Consider the following 22,140-nt stretch of genomic DNA (forward strand, 5'->3'; position numbering starts at 1 on the left):
ATGAGCTAGCCTTACATCTTGATTTATAATTTGGTAATAATAATAATATTTTAGTGTTACAAATGATGAAGTAATGATTATTTAGTGATTACTACTCATCTGTGATGGCAGACTGGAATCGTTTATGTTGTGTATTTAACATATATGCCATTGTCCTCTGAATCAAAGGGCAACAAGAGCTCCATTTCATTTACTGTATTGCAAACAGAGTAGCTTTGTTTTGTGTGTAACATCAAGGCATTTTTCCAAGATTTTTCTAGTATTATATGATAGATTACCATAAATATTGCATTACATGCTATGATGAAGGTAAATAGTGCACTGTTATGGGTTTCTTGGAAGCATCTGATGATGGAGCAGTTCAGCACAATGTACAAATAGTTATAGATTGAACTTGTGTGTTAACTCAATGATGATAAAGTAATATTACATCCACTGGAACCTTCACACAGCAATTCTAACTCTGTTGACTGCTATGGATGAATTGCTGTTATGTGAATAAATTTTAAATATGTTCCTTCACTGTGAATGGAGACATTTTTGTGGGAAAATACACATTGTGAGGGTTTAGATAAATGAAAAGTTGTGGTTCCCATTGTACTGTTCCTTCCTCATCCCAAATACAGATATTGTGCTCATACGTGTGTGTGAGTGTGTATCTGTATCTGTATCTATATCTATATCTATATCTCTAGATTTATCTATATGTCTGGAGATCTAGATTGAGATAGAGATATAGGTTGATTTTGAAACAGTACTGTCACTGCTGCAGAGGGCTGAATAAAAAAGTGACCACCCAGTTAAAAATAAGCCTGTTATTCATTGGTTATTAACATACTCTTATTTAAGCATTCACTCTTTCCTTTGTTTCTTTCTTAGAACATCATTTTAGAAACACAAAGGTACTTTACGTTCACAAATGACATATAATTTTCTGGTTATTATGTAATTAAATACTTTGTGTTGATTTTTTTCAACATACAGAGTAGAAGATGGACTTTTGGTGGGTGCTGCAAATGTCTGTCTGAATTCCCACTTAAATGAATCTCCAGGGAGCTTGCCAATTGTAATGCTCCAAAGAGGGAAGAAGGGGGCTAATGTTTGACACATGGGCAGGCTTGAAAAATAGTTTAATTAAAGTGATAGTAAGGGGGAACTGAAAACAAGTCAGAGACAGCTTTTCTTCTTGGTTAGGTGTATCTTCCTTCTCTTTGCTCTGTGGGGAAGTCGTTGAAAATCTTCGACAGGTTGGGGGTTAGGGTGTTTTTATCCACCTCATCCTGCTCTTACACAGGCTTGACATTTAGAGGATTTTAAGGAAATAGGAAAAGCTTGTATGTGAGCCAGAAACCAAAGGGGCATACATGTGAGAGGGAGTAGGACATCTACAGCCCCTATGTGAGTATATTTTTATCTGTATTTGCAGAGGGTACATAAAGGTTAGGCCAGGTGTTCTGCCGAGCTGTCGTTTCATTCTTGTCACCATCTCCACCTCCTCCTCCTCCAGTGTTAGTGTGAAGGATGGAAACTGAGGAGGGAGAATTGTTCTTGTTCCCTAACTCAGTTGTGTTATAATAAGCTTGGTGGAGAGGGAAAGAAATGATACTCCCATATTCTAATTCCCTCTATTCTTGTTATTTCTCCATGTGCATTTATGCTGCTCCTAAAGTGCAAGTAAATATTGGCCTCCGGCCCTTACTGCTAATTTGTAGCTCCATACAGAGTAGCCCCCAGGGCAATCTGACAAATTTGCTAGAGTTGTATGTGCTTTATTTATTTATTGCCACAATATGCAGGACCCAGTGACCATGACAGAATAGCTAGCTAGCTGTCTGTTTGTTCTCCAGCTTGCTAGTCTTTTCACATTTCAGCTCTCCTGTGTGTTTTTCAGCTATTCTTGCAGAGACTTGAACGAAAAGTGGGAGAATAGGCTTCTCTTAATGGTAGACCCAAGATCACTTTCCAGAGCAGATAGTAATAAATCTGATTACCGTCAGAGCAAATGTAAAGTCACTTCTCTTATTTAGCTTTTGTATAGCTGCAACTGAAAAGAGGAGGTGAGAGGAAAGGGTTCAGAGAACAGGCTGTAGCCAGGAAAGAAAGGGAATTCCTTAAGGCAAGTAGGGAGGTAAAGGAGGCTTTTCATGTACTCCAGTTTATACTTTGTCCTTGTGTGATGCTCAGACATTAAGAGATCAGCAGGGCAGAAATGATTTAGGTGATAGATTGTGGTATAATCTAGCTGAACTGTGTAATTTGCCACTGACATATTGGAATTCCTTGATAAAATTGCATAAATGTAGCAGACAACCTCCAAGCCGATTGCTGTATGCAGTTTGGTTGCTGATTTAAAGAGTAATTTGTTTTCAGCAAGATTGCTAATGAAATAAACTTGTGTTAGAAAATGATAGTCTAACCATTTTTTCCTTCTGGTCTAAGTTAAACTGTAATGGCTCTCCTGGTATGACCACCCAGGGTGTGATATTACTTCTGTGGTTCTGTCTGTATTTTGTGTTGGCTGACATTTTCAATGACTTATGTTTTTTAAATTGGTTTTCATATGCAACCACTATTTAAGGTATTTAATATCACTTTCTGTTTTATCTTTAATGTAGTGGTTACAATTGGAAAACTGTAACTTTCTGCATCTCAGTGCAGAGATCAGTGGGATATCAGTATGGGAAAACAAAAGTGAGGAAATGAGCTAATGCAGTGTGCACTGTTAGCATAAGAGTGCTGCATTAGTGCAAGCAAAAAAACTGGTGAAAACAGGAGGGTACGGAGTGATGGGAGCAGATTTGGTTGTTGAGGTCATTTTTGGTATGTAAAGAAACACTAAGATCAAATGCTGAATTTAAGATATTCTTCAATATCTAAGGCAGTATTGCCAAGGTGCTTAAATTATTGCTTAAATTCTCATGGAGCAGAGAGTGTCATAATTGCAGACAGTTATGTCAACCTTTTCTGTTCTTTTGGTGTGTCAAATCTCAAATTAGTCTGGACCAGTGTCTGTGAGACCTCATCAATAAATGTCAATTTTCAGTAGACATAATAGAAAAGGGAAGGGTTTAGGACCTCACAATGTTTTAATGATTTAGGTCAGGCATATTACAATTTCATGTATCTGTATTCCTTTCCAAGTGTAAGAACTGAATGTTGTTGACCATATGAACGTGGAATTTCAATTCAAACTGTTTTTTGTAAATATAATGTAATGCAGAATATAATGTATAAACTGTTTTACTTTGTGTCATTGTTAAGGTGCTATCCCGTTTTTAATCACTTTTAGATTTTTCACAGAAGGAAATAGGAAGAAAAATCAATACCAAGTATACACAAAAGTATATTCTGCCTTCAAAATGCCTCCAGTGTGCCAATACACAGTTTAAACATGTTAGAGGTTCCCCAGCATGTCCACTGCCAGGCAGATGACAGATAAATATGGACAATATTTAGCCAAGGCATGCCCACATGAGGCGCAGAAAGAGCCAGAACAACAACAACAAAAAAAAACCAGAGTATTATCCACAGATGTAATTTAGGGACCCCAAGTTTCTGTAAGTGATCCACTGAAACCCTCACTAACTGAGAGGATATATTGGGATAAACTGGCCTGAACTAACAGTGAGAGAAGTGAAGTGAATCAGTGTGGCTGGTGAGAGACGGAAAAATCTCAAAGTCTTCTTTTGTAAGGAGAAGCAACGGAGCTATTTCAATCATGCCACATGTATTGTGGAGAAAAAAAAAAGCACTTTCTAAAAAAGATTGGGCTTTTTAGTGAGTATTTGATGGATTGTTCAAGTGAGGATGAATGCCAAACTACTGCCCAAGTTCCTACTCAAATCTGTATAGCACAGCTCACAGAAAACTTTCTGCATTAGACAAATGGTGCTTAAGAGAAGTAAAGTTAAGTTTAAACAAGTCCTTTAGCTAGAGGAAGACCAATCAGCATCTTTATTCAAAGGCACAACTGAAGAATTCATGTTGCATGCTGATATGTCACCAGAGGTTGTTTAGTAAGTGGGAACATGGAGAGAAAAGAGAGTAAGAGGAGGTATTGGGTTTTAGCAGCTGATCTCTGCAGAGAAATAGCTTGAACATACTTCACTGTTACTTAACACAGCTGAAAAAGCTAAATTTGTTCCAGTTTAGGTGAAGAGTTTCTCATTAATTCAACTGTTATCTGGGGACTAAGTCTACTTCCTTCAGGATAGGCATGTTAAAACTGTGGTGCAATAGTTCTTACTTCCCTAATTCACAGTTTTCCTCCTCCTAATTCTTAGGTTGAAGAAAGAGAACTTTAAGATCATTATGCATTATAAAATCTTTTGTCTGAAAAATAGTGTTAAGGTTTTTTGTCCTTTATGTCTGATATGATAATCACTTACTGTGTTATCCTGATATCCTTCTTTGGTTCACTTCTGCCCCAAGGATTTTTTGCAACTACAACAAAACTATTTTTTTTAACATTTTTTTCTCTGTTTACAAAACATATCTTGCTGTCATCTACCATTAGGAATGAGAAATCCTTTCTAAGATAATGAATGACATTAAAAATATTGGATTAAAACAGAACTTCTTGTTTTTCCTTTTAGAAATGTTGAAAATTTGGAGACATTTAGAAAGAAGTGCAGGTTGAGTCAAATAGCTCTCACTAAGGTGAGAAAGAAGGCCTATCAAGGTGGGAATCACATAACAGGCAAAAAGTCTGATCACGTCTTCAAGATTCACTTTTTTATTATTTATTTATACCTGTGAAAAAGGCATGTAAAGCACTAGCATATATCTCTCAGAACATTTAGCAGAGAAAAGAAACCAGAGAATGTGTAAGACAGAGACAGGTACATTCAGTCAACTCATTTGTAAAGGGTAGCAACCCTTCACACCACTTAAGTCGCTGCTTATGTTTTTATTGCTATATACTGTGCAACTGGCACCCACGTTCTTTGGTCTGCGTAGTCTTGATTCCTTTTCAGCAAACTGTATCTATTTATATGATAGATTTCATCTGTGCTGCATGTGGCAAACAGAATCTTGCAGCCCTCAGGCATAATCCTTATTTTGTACATTTTTTTCAGTTCAGTGGGAGCCCACCAAGAAGGTGCTTTTATACCATGGTGGGAGTGTTGAGTGTCATTGGGAATGACTTGAGGCACCTGGGGATTTTGGAGCATGAAAACAGTAGTGGTGGAAAATAGAAGAGAGTATAAAAGGATATGGAGGGAACTGAGGTGAAATGCAGTCTTCTCCACGCTACCTTTTAGGAGTGATTTCAGTACCACATTTGGGTATTATTTGAGAGAGCTAGTTGAAGAGGTTTAAACAGAGCAGAAGAACAGGTAATAAGGCCGTACGGCTGGTCAGGGATCCAGTACGTTTTCTTTCCTGAATCTCCTTGGTATAGCAGTACAAAAATAGGCTCTGAATTCCTGTGCTGAACAGTCAATAACATCAATGTCAAAAAGTTCTCAGTGCTTTTTATTAACCATGTTTAAATAATGAATTGTAAATTTGAGGTGATAAGCAGCAGCTCAGGACATCTCAGAAAAGAAATGAGAGTCTCCAGCACGCTGAGATGGTGTGTGTGTGTCAAGTAGTTTGGAAATGTCAAGACTTTACGGAAGCATTTTCCAGTGATAACTCAAGAAAAATGGATGTAATCTGGTATGGAATTAATTAAAGTTACTGAGCAGTACTGAAGTAATAGAGCGTCACAGTTTCAGATTAGTAGCATTTTATACTTCTCCACCTGTGCAAGCATAGTCTAATGGGTAACACTGGAAAAGTGAATCCAGTGGGATTTTTTTTTTGTTAGCCTATCAAAGTATAAATAATGGGCTTTTTATAACATCTTTCTAATGCAGGCTGAAGAGAAGTGCTGCACAAGAATGAAGCTAAGATTTTATTCACTCAAAAGATGTGTTTATCTATTTCCACTGTATTCTATCCCAGCCATGGGGCTTTTGATATCTTTCAAATGTGGCATTTTAAAAATGGTACACAGAAGATTGCTCCTTCTTCCTACAAGTACTGTAAATTATATATTTAAATCTCGGTAGCAAACCAGCAACAATAAACCTCTTTCTTACCTTTTCTTTCTGTTTTAGGGGGATACCTCCTATGTAAAGGATCGTTGGTGCGTGTTTGATGGATTCATGGTCTTTTGTCTTTGGGTGTCGCTGGTTTTGCAGGTAATTACTCCACTTACCTTTTTCAGTGAATAGTTGCTTAATTGTGAAAAATGTCTGACCCAACCAAGTAATTAGAAGTTTTTAGTGCAGAGCTGTACATGGGTCAAATTGTTCTTAAAAATCATTCAAAATTCAATAGCATCATAATTGCACATTGCAGCACATTACATCAGCAGTATGATTTACCTTGTTTAACTTCTATCGTTGAAAATCAAGACATCTGTCTGAGGCTTGTTACCATAAAGCCTCTGCCTAGTCGCAAGAAGAGGGACACATCTTCCAAGAGCCATTTATCCCTTACCCCATAGGAGAGTTGTGTTAATCACCTTCCACTGAGCTCCGTGGGAGCCCAGGGTGTCAAGCTTAGGCAGTTAAAGGGCAGCAGATTTGAATGGTGAACGTTTGCCATCCCCTGGCCTAGTGTGGCATATCGATGTGCTACGTGGAAGGGTCTCACGTGACATGGCAATACCTCCAACAAAACATTATCCAAAACTTTATCCAAACATAAAGCACAATAGAAAAATAACACTAAAAAATATTTGAAACAATTCGATAAGTTTCTGTAAAAAAAAGCTTGGACATGTAAAGAAAACATACAGGATTAAGGTTCAGATCAAACTGTGTCCTGCAAACCAAATAGTCCTTAACCAACCTTTTTTTGGTGAGAACAGATCATGCACTGTGGATCTGGGCTGGTGATGATGCGGGGATTGTGAAAGATCTATAGTAGTTGCTGCTAGGCACAGCATATGGCCTGCTGGCAAATTTAAGACACTGTCATTTTCTGCTTTATACATAGGGAGGACTTGGTATGTCATGTACACTTGCAGAGTGAATCCTGGTCATAATTTAAAAGGACCATATGTGAGAGAGAGAGGGAGTGAGAGCTAAAGACAAGATATTTTCACCCAATCATTAATCTTAATAATCTCTATGGAGTGGCTGGCCTGTTAATCTGTGCTTTTAAGGAAATTGTTTTCTTCTTTGGGGTTAGCTGGGAAGTTGTGTTCCAAGTGGAGTTGTAGGGTGGCAGGTTCAGCTTCCTCAGGCACTTGGAATTAATTGGGAAATTTATAGCATATTGCAACACACAAAGCAATCTATGTTTATGCACTTCTCTGTCATAGTAAAAACCCTGGTGGTATGCAACATTTGGATATATTAATTTCTATAATTGGAAGCATAAATTGTTCACTTTTAACAGACTTGTGAAAAACCTGTGGGCTGGTACTGACACAGAAGCATGTGGCTGACACAAACTTGCACAGTCTTCTTGAATAGTTTGAGATAGGATTACTATGAGCATGGGCAGAGTGTATTTTTGGCATTCCATTAGGATGTCTCAGAAGTGGATTAAAGGATTTACTGAGACTTTTCTTTTTAAAAACATGATTAAAGTGGAACATATTAATCCAAGATAAGATTGAAAGTGAAAATGAAAATAAATATTATCTATAGTGTTCATAGTTTTAGAAATCCTGTAAAGCCATACCAGAAGGAACAGAACAGTATTATCAAGAAAAACTCCCAATTCTTTTGTTTGCAGGTGTTTGAAATAGCTGAGATAGTTGATCAGATGTCGCCTTGGGGCATGTTACGGATTCCACGACCACTCATTATGATTCGAGCATTCCGGATATATTTTCGTTTTGAGCTGCCAAGAACTAGGATAACAAATATCTTAAAGTAAGTAAGGCTGTTATCTGAAGAGCAACAGAGAAAACTTCAACTTTAACTGAAAAGGTTAGATAGGCAGCTGAGACAATGACCCATGAGCTTAATACATATTTTCTTCTTGAGCTTTAGATCTGGCAAGAAATGTAAAATTCTATTTGCGTTTCTAAAGAGCCTTTGTGTTTTTTTTTCTATAAAATGATCAGAACCGACAACCATTTATATAAATCTTAAGGGAAGTAATTTGCTAATAATTATATTCAGCAACTTCCAAAAATTGCTATCAATTCTAGCCCATTAATAAGGACACTCCAAGTAGTGTTACATTTATAAACAAAAACGCATAAGCACTTGCCCTAACCAAAACAGTTAGGGATAGTATTGATGTAGAAACACGTGTGCAAGCATACTGCTACACACATAGATAAAGGATGTGGTGGTAAAAGCCACATAATGGCTCTTATTTGGACTTTTTATTTGGTAACCTCTTTGCTTTATTAGCACATGTTGTTTGTATAATTCATTAGATACTCCTTTACAATAGCTAGATATAATTCATTTTACCTACATATTTATTTAGATCTATTTCCCCTTGTGCTGTTTAAAGCTACTTCAGTTACTCTAACTTGATATTTTTAGCAGAATCTTGGCTCTCTTTTCTAGCCATGGCACAGAGAGATTTGTTTTGAGGACAATTTTTTGAAGGATAAAATGCTGCTTTCTCTGTGGGAACATATTTTCTATTCTGTATTTTTTTTAAAAGTGACTTTTTATTGTTTGTGCCTTAAGAGTCATATTTGTCTTTACCAGGCGTTCTGGAGAACAAATCTGGAGTGTTTCAATTTTCCTTCTATTCTTTCTACTTCTGTATGGAATTCTAGGAGTCCAGATGTTTGGAACTTTTACATATCATTGTGTAACTGATGATACACAGCCAGGGTAAGTTAACCTGTGTAAGTGTATTTGGGTATATGCATATATTTACTTTTAGTTAGTGTATTTACTTAGAGTGTATAGTGGACTTAGATTAAAAATAGACCACAAAAATACACTAAGATAAAACAGGAAAAATGCTATAAATTATAAAAAATACCAATTTGACAAACACTACAAATCATGTCATTGAATTGTGGTCTGAAATAGAGGGTGAGTACGCGTGTGTGTGTGTGCACCTGTGTGTCTGCACATGGCTTAACTTCATCTGGATTGGAATGAGATATTTCATGGAGTTTTCCTCTGTTCCTATAGTCATGAGATATTAATTGTAAAAAGTATTCAATAAATTAATATTCGTGACTTTTTTCATGATAATTGTTTTTGAGATAATGAGATCTGTGATTCTGTGCTACGTAGTTTAGAAAAATAAGTGTCCTAAGAAAGATCAGACATTATAAAGTTGTTTGGATTGTTGAATCTAGTTTTTTTTTCTTATTTAAGTAGGGAAAGGAGAAGTAGGACACAGTAAACTGTGTTTTCAATGTGGAAAGTTAAATTTATACCTTATAAAACTTTTGTCCAATTTCTTCTGTAAATGCTGGGTCACTCTGAATACTGCATTATTTTTGAAAGAGGAAAGGGAAATACCTCAAGGATGAAAAGCTGAATTACAAAAAAAGGTAACAAAAGGATCAAATATGCAGTACACAAAATAAAAATAAAACCTGCTTTAAGTATGTTACAATTGTAAAAGCAAGCACAGAGGATTTAGGAAAAGATAGATTTCAGGTTGAACATCTAACTTTAACTCTTTGAGTGAATAAATTTGGTGTTCTGAATACTAAGACATCCATTTTAAGGTACTTTATAGATACTTTGTATAGGCACCTTCAGGGACTATTTTGTATCTTCTGACTTCTCCAAATCGGACACCTGATTTGGACTCAACCCATGGTTGAATAAGAAGCCATGCAGTTTCCTGATGGGAAATCACTGTTCGTTCATATTCTCTCCAGAATTGCTGCCTCATTCATTCAAACAAACGAATGCTGCTTATTCTAAGAACAGGGGTTTTAGAACTGTTTTTTTTTGTTTGTTTGTTTTACTTGATATGTGCACCTGTACCTTATTTGTGACATGGTACTCACTCATACTCCTCATACTCTAAAAACATGCATTTCTTCTTTTCTGAACAGCCCTCACTACATTTCACTAGTGTTTACACATATCTGACCTTTTTTTTTTTCTTTTTGGAGAAACACAGTGCAAAAACTCAGTGGGAAGGTAGTCTGTGTCCAATTCTGCACAGATCTGGGCTGACTTTACCAGAGCTAGAGCAGAGTTCCTGAAAGTAATGCCCTGGACTGGGAGAAATAGAGAAGGAAATAACTGAAGGAAATAACCTACTGCCAAAAGAGGACAACGTAGAGGGAGAAAAATGGTCCAGAAATGAGTCAACCTGCCATTTTAGAATCCAGGAGAGTTTATTAGCTCAGATGTAGTACAGCACAAAAGCACAAAAATTGTATATATATGTATATATCTGGCTCTTATCTGTGAGACTATTCGTCAACTATAAAATCAGATTTAAATATTTCTTCCCCAAGCCCCTCTGTCTCAGGTAGATAGTTCTGTTCCAGGCAAAGGAGAGCAGCCAATGTTGACCATACCGTACCAGTTTAAAGCACAGCCTCTAATGAGACACAGGTGGAAGTGCTTGGTATTTTGCAAATCAAATCCCAGCTTCTCAAGTCAAACTTAGGAAATGAAAAGCATCCAATTAGTGGCCACCTGTGAGAAGTTTAATTATGCAGATTTCTGTGGCAAAAAGCAAAGGTGAAATTTTATTACTGAATTCAAGTTTCATCTGCTTTAGAAATCACTCTTTTTAAGTCTACTGCCTTCTCTATTATTATTGTAAAGGAGGCGAGTGTCTTATGAAAACAACATCCTAAAAGCTTGCTATTCTTTTCTGTTTGAAAAGATGTGGCAGCCTCGTCAGGCACTCATTGCCTCTTTGATTACTGCATATTCTTTTATTTTTCCATCCTCTCGACACCCACGCTACCTGACCTCCTGCCTCTCCACCTCCTCAGTCATTTTGTAATGTTAACTGTGAGAAACAGAAAAACCAAAGTGAGCTAGCTATGGTCTGACTCCTCCATGCCATCTATGAAGTCAGTAAAGGCTGATTTCCTTCCAAAGGCTGGAAAGGTTTTTTTCTTTCTGTTTGGTGGTCGTTTCTTTTTTCCCTCATTCTTATTATCTTCTTAAATTTTGCTGCAGTTTTTTTCTCTACAGGGAAACCTGTCCTCTACCTAGGCATTCCTAGGCATCAGTATTCCCTTGTGCTTATCACTTATCTTCCCACAACTCTACTGTCACAGCTTTTCCCTCATGATACCTCCCACTGATACAGCTTTTCTTTGCCAACAAGCAGTACATTGCATGGAATTCCTTATTATGGATCTTCTTCAGTTGCTTGAAAGCAACTTCACAAGGAGAAATTTTCACAAGGAGAGATGAAAGAAATTATTTTTAAACCATTGCTTTGGCTCTGCTAGAATATTTATAGTACATCCTCACACAATACTTATTGAATACTTATCCTTATTTTTAAATACCAAGACATATTTGACTATCCAAAATTTCTTTCATACTGCATGATTTGATTATTCTACAGTGGCTTTTTTTTTTTTGTTTTGGTGATTGTCAGCTGCACTGGAGTGAGAGAAAAAAAGCCTTCCTTCATCAAAAAGGCAAATTCCATAAAATACAACATTTTTTTTAATTCCAAACTGACTTTTTAAGACCTTTCAGTAGAGTATAGACTGAGTATTCTGCAAATCTATCTGCCTTGTCACCATGGCAGTTGATTTGAATTTTTTTTTTGTAATGTTTCTATAAAGCAAAAACTAAAACTTTCCTGGAAAATAGATAAGAAAAATAATTACTGAATAATAGGAAGATCTAAGAGATTCTTGGTCATCTCTCCATCTGTTTATGATAGGCCTCACAAAATGTCAGAAAACAGCTTCAAAGAGGCTGGAGCTGAAAGCTCACCACAATATCTAATATAGCAAATAAATATGATTAGAAAGAACAAAAAGGATTTGAGATATTGTCTTACATCAGCAGTGGGAAAATAAGAATGGATAATTGGATTTCTGAGAAAGAGAGGAAATCAAAGACTAAGCCTGAAAAAATCAACATAACAAGACTTCTTTTAACGGGGCACATTATTGATGCCAGTTGAACAACCTGCATTACTTTCATGTTGTGTTTGGGATTTATTCAGCATCTCTTTTAATGGTGATATATCCCTGGTGTAAACACCTCGGGGAAAAGAGAAGTGGAAGAAATCCTACTTTTTTCCCGGCTTGATGTTGTTTGAAGCCTAACTAAAATCAAAACCAAAATAGAGTATCAGGCTGAGAGAGAGGCAGTCCTGGCCAGATGGGTTCCTATGAAAAGGGTGGAAGAGAGTGATAAGGTGATAGATGCCCAAGGGGAATAATCCTTAGAAGTGGATTCTCCTTATACATTCTCAGAGGACGTGTGACCAAAAATTTTGATTTCATTTAGAACTATTATATGGACAGCTTTTGCAAATCAATTGGATTGTTGATTTATTCTACAAAGGATTTCAGTTTGTCCAGCACCGTTTTAATTTGAAGGAGACCTCTTAATGTGATTCGAATCTAATAGCCCTTGATCTTGCTGACTCAGTTATTTCACGTGCCCATCTGTGTTAAGATTGGGGACCATTCAATGAATTGATAAAGGCCTGTCAGCCTTTATGGCACTCCTTCCCTTCTTTTGCTGTTAAATACCCCTCCTGAGTAAGCTTGAGTAGGTTGTATAGACTGCTGTGAATGTGGCTAACTGTAATAAGTAATATCCTGCTGCATCCCTGCTTAGTTATCTGGATAGTTTCATATTTATCCACAGGCTTTTTACCTTAGATTTGTCATACAGAATTAAGGCCTGGGAATAGTGAACTTCCTGAAGGAAACCTGCAGAAGGTTAGGACATCAGAAGTCAGAACATCCTCCTCTCTATCATAAAATTGAGGGAAAGATCCGACCTTGTTGGAAAACACCAAGACACTCTTAAGAGTGGTCTCCACTCAATCCAACAAGTGGGCGATTGAGTGCTGTTTGTTTTCCTGAAGATAAAGGAAGCTGGAAAAAATCTGTCCCCCATTGTGCAAGAGGGAGCCAGACAGCTAATGAAGAAGTTTGGGGATGTACTGACATTCACAAGTAATCCAGCACTTGTCACTGAGCAGTACATCTGTCTCAGCCTGGAAATGCTGTGAAGAAAAGTCCAAGCAATTATAGGAAATAGTAAAGAAAGAAGTTCTAGAAGGGACTTTGTGTTTCAGTGAGCAATCTAATCCATATGTTGTTCTGAAAACTGGACAACTATATTCGGTTTTGTATTGCTTTCTGGAAGCTGAATGTGGTATCTAAATTAGGTTCCTGTCCCAATCCCTTGGATTAATGTAATTCTGAAAGGTCTAGGAAACACGTTGTATTCATCCCGGTCTGATGATCTGACTGAAGCTATCCCAGCTATTTATTACTTATAAGAACTTGTGAAGGATGGGTGAGGAACTGGAAGACAGGAAAACAGCCGAAGTTTAAAAAGGAGGAAGGGATACGACACAGCAAGAAAAAAACAGGGAATCTTTTGGGATTATGACTGGAATTCTGGTTAACCTAGGCTCCATCCCTGAAGGAATTCTTTATCAAATAAACAAATAAACTCTCTGTAAGCAGCTGGAAGATAGCACAGAAATGCTAGCAGCTAATATAGATTTGTCAAGAATAAACCATGTCAAACCAGTATAATTATCTTCTATGGCAGGGTGATGTGGAAAGAGGAACGAATGTCATATATCTTTATTTTAGGAAAGCTTTTAAACAGTCTCACATGAGATTGTTATAAGCTGGCAGGAGATACATGGATAAGCTGAAAACATCATAGGATAGGTGCAAAATTGGTAGGAAAACATGGTTAGTGAGTTCACTGTCAGAACGGAAGGAGCTGTCAAGGAGGCATCCACATAAGTCTGTCTTGTGCTATCTGGAGTTTTCATTAGCAATCTGGATGATGGAAAAGAGAATATACTTACTGTATTGCAGATGACCTGAGACTGGTAGGGACTGCAAAATTTGGGGAGATTAGAATAAAACTGATCTTGGCAAATTAAAGTCATGGTCTGAAAAGATTGGATTAAATTCAGTAGGGACAATATAGCACTAGGAAAAGTGAGATGTGTGAATAAAGTATTGCAAACAACTGGTTAGGAAGTAGTTTTGCAGAAAGTGGTCTGGGAGCATAATTAAGGAACAGGGATCAAGAGAATTGTGCTGTTGTAAATATTTACAAATTGTAGTATTAGACAATAAGTACAGATGATTTGGAGAGAGTGTTACAAAGAAAGGGGATATCTACTCTGTGTTTCCATAGCTAGGATAAGAAGTATTGATATTAAACTTCAGCAAGAAAATTTCAGGTTAGACAGAATATCAAGAAAAACTTCTGTAGGGCTAGATCTAAAGATGCACTGCAGCACATTCCTTGGAGAGGTTCTGAGTTTCCCCACTGAGGATCTTTACAGCAGACTATGGAAAGTTATACTGGGAAAGACATAGAAGTGGGACAGGGGAATATTTAATGTGCTGTTGTCACATCCAGCCTTATTTTTCTATGATTTTAGTGATCCTTTTTCATATAAAAAAAGTCATATATCATGAGTCAATCCTAAAGTGGGACAGGGGAATATTTAATGTGCTGTTGTCACATCCAGCCTTATTTTTCTATGATTTTAGTGATCCTTTTTCATATAAAAAAAGTCATATATCATGAGTCAATCCTAAGAGCTCTTTGTCTTTGTTAGATCTCTTAGTAGGAGTCTTCATCTGTTCTTCCAAAGGGGACAGGATTGAAAATTGGGAGGATTGGAGGGATATAGGAGCAATTTTGTGTGTTAGGGCACAGACAAGAGAGTGATTTGTGACACCTTGTTGCTTTATCTCTTTCTGTACTTAGCTAAGCTTGGAGATGGGATATGGATGTGCTCTTGCGTGTTCCAACTTGTTTTTTCCTCCCACCTTACATGCTGGTTCCAGTTCCAAAACACTTCTATTAGAAGTGCTATTGCTCATTATTATTTTACAATAAAATATTTTTTCACTTCAACCTTTACACGCACCTTCTTCCCTGACTAGTGCTTTTCAGGCTCTCATCTCCTTTTCCTTCTGTCCTCTGACTTTACCTCTCATAAAACATATGCAGAAGAGTTTTAGGAAAAGTTCACACATCGAGCATCATGCCCTGTCTCCACAACATGCAAAAACCTCAGCTACTACTTTTGTGCTCAGGGACTCACGTAGTTTGACCTTCACAGAAGTGCATCTCGTCCCTTCTTTTGTGTTGCCCAAAATATTGATCATCCTTCTGTCCCTGCTGTAGTAGGTTTTGCCAGGTACAGATGCCTGATTTGTCCACTTCCCCTCACAGGTTCCTAGCTTATTGCCCATCCTATCCTTTCCATCTCTTTGTGTTCATGCCTCTCCTAGCTCTTCTCAGGCACTTAGTCTGCCTAGGTAGCAGGAACAACAGATCCTATCTGCTGAAGCTCAGGATTTTATTTCTTGATGATCATGGCTCTTTCCTAAGAACAACGTTAGGATGACAATTCATCCCAGCCTCTGTATACCTTCTAGCTGGCGAATTGGTGAAAAGGGCTTTTCAACTGGTATTTGAAGAGAGAGCTTTGATTGGTAACAGACTGTTACCTCCTGCTCCAGAGGTGGCCTGTAAACTACAGTGTCTGGCTTGAAGACTAGACCATTTTGCCTTGAAGACTAGACCATTTCATTTGCTTTTATGGTTCCCTGACAGTGTTTCTGATCCCTTGATTATTTGACTTTATTGGAGGTCTGCATCTGCATACTTAAATGATATTATGATCTGTCCTGCCTTGTGCATGCAACCTTTTTACTGGATGAAAATGGTCTTTTGACTATAAGCTTTCCTGTCAACCTTGAGTGCCAGCACGTGTTAGTAAATGGAGAGATGGAGCCCCTTTCTCCTGGATGAAGCGAGAACTTTTTGATATAAGCAAGTTCTTACCATCAGAAGCTAAATGGTTTTCATTCAAAGTTAGCTGTGTAATGTTGAAAGTTTATTCTTGGGTCCTGGCTGATAGCAGACCCCTAACTTTTCTCGTATGTCAACAGTGTCATCACCTGCCGCTTCTGATGGTGTAGTCAGACTAGTCTGTTTGGATGCATTTGATGCTCTCAACACTTCTCAGCACAAGCTTTAGGAAATAATTTGTTTTGCATACTCTTAAGATTTGGAATCAGCTCTTTTAGGATGTTTAAGGTTATCATAGCTCATGCCAAGTTAAAAGTTCATAGGGACAAAACTCCACGGTGAAAGTGTACCAGAAAAGGAACTAGTGAAACCTCTCAGTGCTTTCTAATTATGATTAATTTAACTTGATTGACCAGTGCAAAACCACTTGTGAACTTTGGTGGTAGCAAATCCCCTCTTAACTTGAGACTTAAGATTTTCAAATTGTAAATAACATATATTTTTCCCTATATTTGATTGATACACAGCTAATTGGGAGGTGTTTTTATATAGACAACCCAGATAAACCTGGTACACAAACTTAGGATTTTTGAAGTGATCCTGAACATACTTCAAAGTCAAAATGGATGCAGTATTCATCCTAGGTTGTTTTATACATTTGAGTTGATGTCCTGAACTGAGGCATTTTTCACTCTTAAAAAAATTCTCTAATGAAATGCCTTTTTTGGACTGTTATACATACTGCAGGTATTAGACCTCTTCAACAAGTAAATTAGTCTGATATAATACACCTCAGTGAAATTATGCAGGTTCATGCAGCCTATCTGGATTTGGTTTTTACTCTTTTATTTTCTATGGATTAGGACTTTCTCATAGCCACAGCTTCCTGCATTATGTGAATCCTGCTAATTTATATTATTTTGCTTCCTATGAAACAGGTCTTGCAGTAATATATGTATCCTGGAATTGCTATTTGAATTAATCTCCCTGATGACTGATTGTAGCAGTCAAAAAATGGGTTGTCATATGGTTAAATGCCAGGTGGCAGTTCATAAAGTCTCAGAAAGGCATCATTCATGCATACTACCTTCAGAACAAATCCATAACAGGACTTTTGAGTTTTCTTTTGTGAACTTTGTTTTCTATTGCTTGGATGTACATACCAGAACTGTCTATAGAAAAGATTTATTTTTCTTACTCAGTATTCTGTGGATAACTTCACTGGCCTTGTTCCTCTGAAGGGTAATGACAGGGTGATTTGAATTTAATTTCTTCTAATTCTGGTAATTAGTGATCAAATCAACAGGTTGTCAGAAGCATTAAGTTTCTGCAACCATCCTGGTCTCATATGGGCAGTGGCAGCACTGGCTTTGCATAACACAAACGATCTGTCACAATGGTCTAAGTATGGAATTACCCATTTTTTGACTTTGACACCCACCTTAGGTACTTAAGTGCCTTAAATTCCTTTTCTATCTTGTGGAGAGATAAGAGTATTTTTGGAATGTGATCCAACTGATCAACATCCAAATCATTTTCTGGATGTTTTCTTTTCTTTCTTTTCATTGCCTAAAATGATGTGGGATAAGAGCTAGAGCTACAGTCTTTTATTGTGACACTCCTTCAGCTAAGAGGTAGGAGTTTTAGGGCTGGGACTTTAACACTTTGTTGAGAGGACTGTGTAGAAACAATCAGAAAAGTAAATACAATAACCTGAAAGTGAGAATATGAATAGTTTGTAAAATGAAATGAATGGCAAGATGACAAGATGTGCCCTGGGGCAGAGATACTGGAAGTAGCAGTAGTAAAATATTACAGTATATATGTATGCATGTTGAATTTAGGATCAAAATAAACAATTAGACCATTAGACTGCCTGCAAGTTACATCCTTATATTACCTCACATTCTGTTTCTGTTGTGTTTAACTTTGTAGCTTGCATCTGATTTCAGTGTGTCTTCTCAACATGAATCTACTCTTGATCAGAGTATCTGCAGAAAAATAATTCAAAAAATTTAGTTTGCAAATTTAAATTTTGCAAATTTAGTTTGCACCAAAAGTGAACAATTTTCATAGATAATAATATGTTTCTGATTTATCATTTTAATTGGTCTGGCTTCAACTGTCATACATTTTTATGCTAGACTATTCACAATATGAGTTCCCAGTGGTTCTTTATGTGAATCTACTTACACAAAATAAATTTTTGTGTGATATATTTAGGCACATTTCAATATGCTTTTGCATGAACTAACATGATTTAGCTATTAAAGTCTCTCGCTCCAAAACGTGTTCTCTAGATATTTCATTTTCATAGCTTTTCTGTACTCTTATTTCGCTTTTTGATTTTTTTTAATATGAACATAAAACTCATGCAACATTCTTCATCCTCATAATAGCAATGCCATATAGACAGGAACAGAAACTCATTAGAGTCATACTTCTAACCTGGGAAAGCACTGCCACAATGAGAAAGTTAAGAGATTGCACTCTGTTATCCTCCGTTGTCAAACTCATGTAGCGTCTGTATTCTACAATATAGTACTCTTACCTTCTTTTATTCCCTTTATTCTATAGATTAGGTTTGCTTTCAGAAATTTTGACTGTTTAACTTTGCATTTTGCTGTATTTTGTGGTTTCAGATAACCCAATGGTCCAGAAAGTATTGTTTCACTTTCCTGTCCTCATTGTTGTTTCTCTCTCCCGGTATTCTCGGTTTCGGATTTGTTTCTACCTCATTGATTGTGGTAGATCATGATGATTGTTTCACTGGCAAGTATTTTTTAAGATGTGAATCAATCATGTTTTCAGCCTATTTAGCGTGTGTTTTATTGATATTATGAAGTGACAAGTTTTAATCAATCATATGTTATTGACTGAATTGCCTTACAAAATATAGGATATGAAGTTTCTGTAGACAAATATGAAGTCATATCAAAATCACGTTAGTATAATGAGAATTATTTTCTGGAAATCTACAATGACCACTGTCAATTCTGTTCATGTTCTTAATTCTTTATCAATTAGACTTTGTATCAGCTCTCTGAATATTCTGCCTGGGCTGGTGTCAAGCTCACCAATCACACTATTTGTCTTTTAAAATAAAGGCACATTAGCATTCTTCTGGCATTTCCCTGCTACTCCAAAATGCATTAAAAATTGATAGAAGAGATGAGAGATACCCTCAGTTATTTGGGCTTGTTGATTTGAATATAATTATCGCTAGCAGATGTTCTCTAATACCCTTCTCAGTTACTAATTCTTGAGTGGTAAAATCTGTGTTTGCCAAGTTAAAATGTAAAATAAGGAATGTTGCCAAAGTTCAAGCTTTGTGTTTGTAGTGTCCCTGAAGTCGTGAGTCTTTGAAGCATGCCCTGTCTTCATCTTTTAGTAATAATAATAAATAGGCATCAGAGACAATCTGTTACCAGAAAGCTTTCAAAGCTTTACAGTTATAATTACAGATATAATTATGAGAAACATTAAATATGGATGATGTTTTCATATTTACAGTTTAAAAGATAAAACAGTTCTTATTCTTTTACTAAAGCTAGGAAATTGGTTCTCTAGATATGATCCATGATGACTTTAGACCTACGTTTGTGAAAAAATAAATCAAAATATTAAAAAATGATCCATGAGAATGCTAAAATTATAAAATATCAGAGAAAGAATTGTGCTTAGAAATAATTGCAATCCTTATGCTGAAGAGATTATGAAATTTCTCTGTGATATTTTTTCAATTATTGTCAGTGATTTTGGATGATCCTAGTGTTGTATTATCTAGAATTTGTAATGACTTTAGCGGCAGCACTGTTGAGTGCTTGAGAACTTTTTCCACATAAGCTGAAAGATCTAGTGAATGAGATTTTCAGGAGAGCTCTGTTACTGTTTGGCTGTCTTCTACTGAAGTTTATGGTTATATATGTGTTTGGCTTGGGTGACAGAAGAGTTACCTGACAATGAGTATTCTCTGAAAAAAATATGCCCAATAATGATGATAAATTACTGCTGCAGATTTAGAAATATCACTAGCACTGAATAAAAAATGAACATTTTCTGTCGTATTTATGTGTCGTAATTATGAAAATGATCCAAATAAACCTTCATGTAACTTCTTCAAAGTCCCTAAAAATTATAATGACTGTATTTTGATGTTGTTATTCTTACAGTTCTCAGGGAGAAGTGGTGTTATATATTGTAAAAAGGGCATTAATCTAAGGAAACAATCTAGCAGCCATCCATTTATAGCAGTTGTATGTTCAGAGTTTCCTAGTAGAGAAAATGGAATCAATTGGATTAGTATGCGTACCTTAAGCTTTAATATGCGAGGTATATTATTCTAGGTACTTCGATTTAGATTGTGTTCATGTTCACCAAGCAACAAATAAACCTAAATTCTACCTCCCTTTTGTTTTTCAAAAGAAATCAGCTAAAAAGAAAACACTTTTCCTTCTAAGCTGTATACCTTTTAAATTCCCAATGTCTCTGAAAGGAAGTAATGACTTGGAATATAAAAGAAATACTTTTTAGCTGTTATCACACAGTAGTAACAGCAATTGTATAGAAATGGACCTGACCTGCCTGAGCTTTAAATGTGAGAAATGGTAATAATATTACTGGTATAATCTGTTAGAGAAATCTAATCTTGGGTTTCGTGATTCATATATGTGTAAGATTACATTATTATTACATATTTGCATTAATTATGGATATTGCAGCAGGTTTTTTTGTTTGTTTCTTCATTTAGTTTTTGCATTTTGATATTTTACATTTTTTAGGAATATGTGTTGACTAGAAAACAAGGTTAGGTGCTCTAAAATAGGAGGATGGTAAAGGTGAAAAGCGATTCAGGGATCTGATTCCTCATACTCAGGAGTCTCAAATGGCATTAGCAATCTGACTGAGGATAGCCTAATTGCACCCCAAATCTTGCCTTTTGCATAGACTCAATTACAGGACAGAGCAGCATCTAGAATTCAAAGTGTCTGTGACTAAGTAGAGCATCATTCTGCAGTTGATATGGAAATGTATTTTTTGTACAATTAAATGCATTGGAAATGCTGCTTATGAAAATAGTATTTGCTACCCTGTGTGTATCTGTCTGTGACCTGAGAGATTCAGTTATCTTTAGCCTGGCAGTTTATACATATATTAAATTTATATTTTGTTCTTCACAGAAATCTCCAAAAATATTGTTAAAATCAGGATGCTCATCACATAGCTGGCCCTCTTTTCCCACTGTTCTCAATATTCCCATATTTCCTAGCTTGTAAATACCGTTTCATAAGATACTGGTGTAATGCAGAATTTAAATCTTAAAAATATATTCATAGTCTATAATTGTTTTCTGAAATAATACAATAAAGTTATTTCACAGAAATAATGACTCCCCTTTTAAGAATAAAAACAAATGAAAGAAATACCATTTACTTGGTATTTGAAATAAGAGAGTAGTATTAATAATGAGGTAATGTGTCGTTCTGTGGCTGTACATTGACTTTAGACTTTACTTCCTCAGAAGATGTTTATTGAGTGACCCTGGCCCAGAACCTATTTATTGCAGACTCCAAGAACTTCATACAGAGGTCATGAAGGTCTGAACTTCAGTGTTTTTTTAGGTTTATTTCTCTCATATCTACACTCTTCTCAGTGTCCGTGTGGTTTTGTGTGCTTTGCCAGTACTGCAAAACAAAAAGTGATCTTCAGAAAAATGTATAGGAATCCAATTTTTTTTTTAAATTTGAGTTAAATATCTAAGTTCAAGTAACATCAAAGGATGGTGAATCTATGAGTTCTTGATATCTTAAGTAAAAATCTATGTATTATCTGATTTGGGCCTATTTCTGTGTTAATACTTTCTAGAGAGCAGTCTCCATTTTGCATTTAGATTCTATCACTTCCTGAATTCGCTAATTGACATTAAATTATGATTATTGAGAGTAGCCTTTAAACTCTTCAGAACTCTAAAGTTGTTCTCTATTCTCATGGGTATTTGTCATTCCTCAGCATATGGTTTGTGTGATTTTGATGAAGTGGGGTTCACACTGTCCCCCAGGTCATTAACGAAAACAGATAGAGCAGATTCCAGTGCCAATTCCTCAGAGATCCCAGTTAATGTATTGCTCCTACTTGGAAGCTGTACGGTTGCTACTTATTTATTTCATTATCTATCAGCCATTTTTTGTGCCTGTTGTGGTATTTTTACCTAGATAGTGGTTCT

General features: G+C 36.3%; 1 protein-coding gene across 1 annotated transcript in view; it reads left to right on the top strand.

The window, feature by feature from the left end:
* NALCN (sodium leak channel, non-selective) overlaps positions 1-22,140 on the top strand; it is a 218,594-nt gene that overhangs the window by 21,123 nt on the left and 175,331 nt on the right. Inside the window, exons 4-6 of the mRNA XM_088525668.1 lie at positions 6,108-6,191; positions 7,741-7,880; positions 8,679-8,807. Coding sequence (XP_088381794.1) covers positions 6,108-6,191; positions 7,741-7,880; positions 8,679-8,807 — 353 coding nt within the window. The remainder of the gene's footprint in view (positions 1-6,107; positions 6,192-7,740; positions 7,881-8,678; positions 8,808-22,140) is intronic.

Source organism: Tinamus guttatus, unplaced genomic scaffold, assembly GCF_059628265.1.
Source record: "Tinamus guttatus ecotype Peru unplaced genomic scaffold, ASM5962826v1 Tinamus_guttatus_pri_ptg000235l, whole genome shotgun sequence".
Lineage (NCBI taxonomy): Eukaryota > Metazoa > Chordata > Aves > Tinamiformes > Tinamidae > Tinamus > Tinamus guttatus.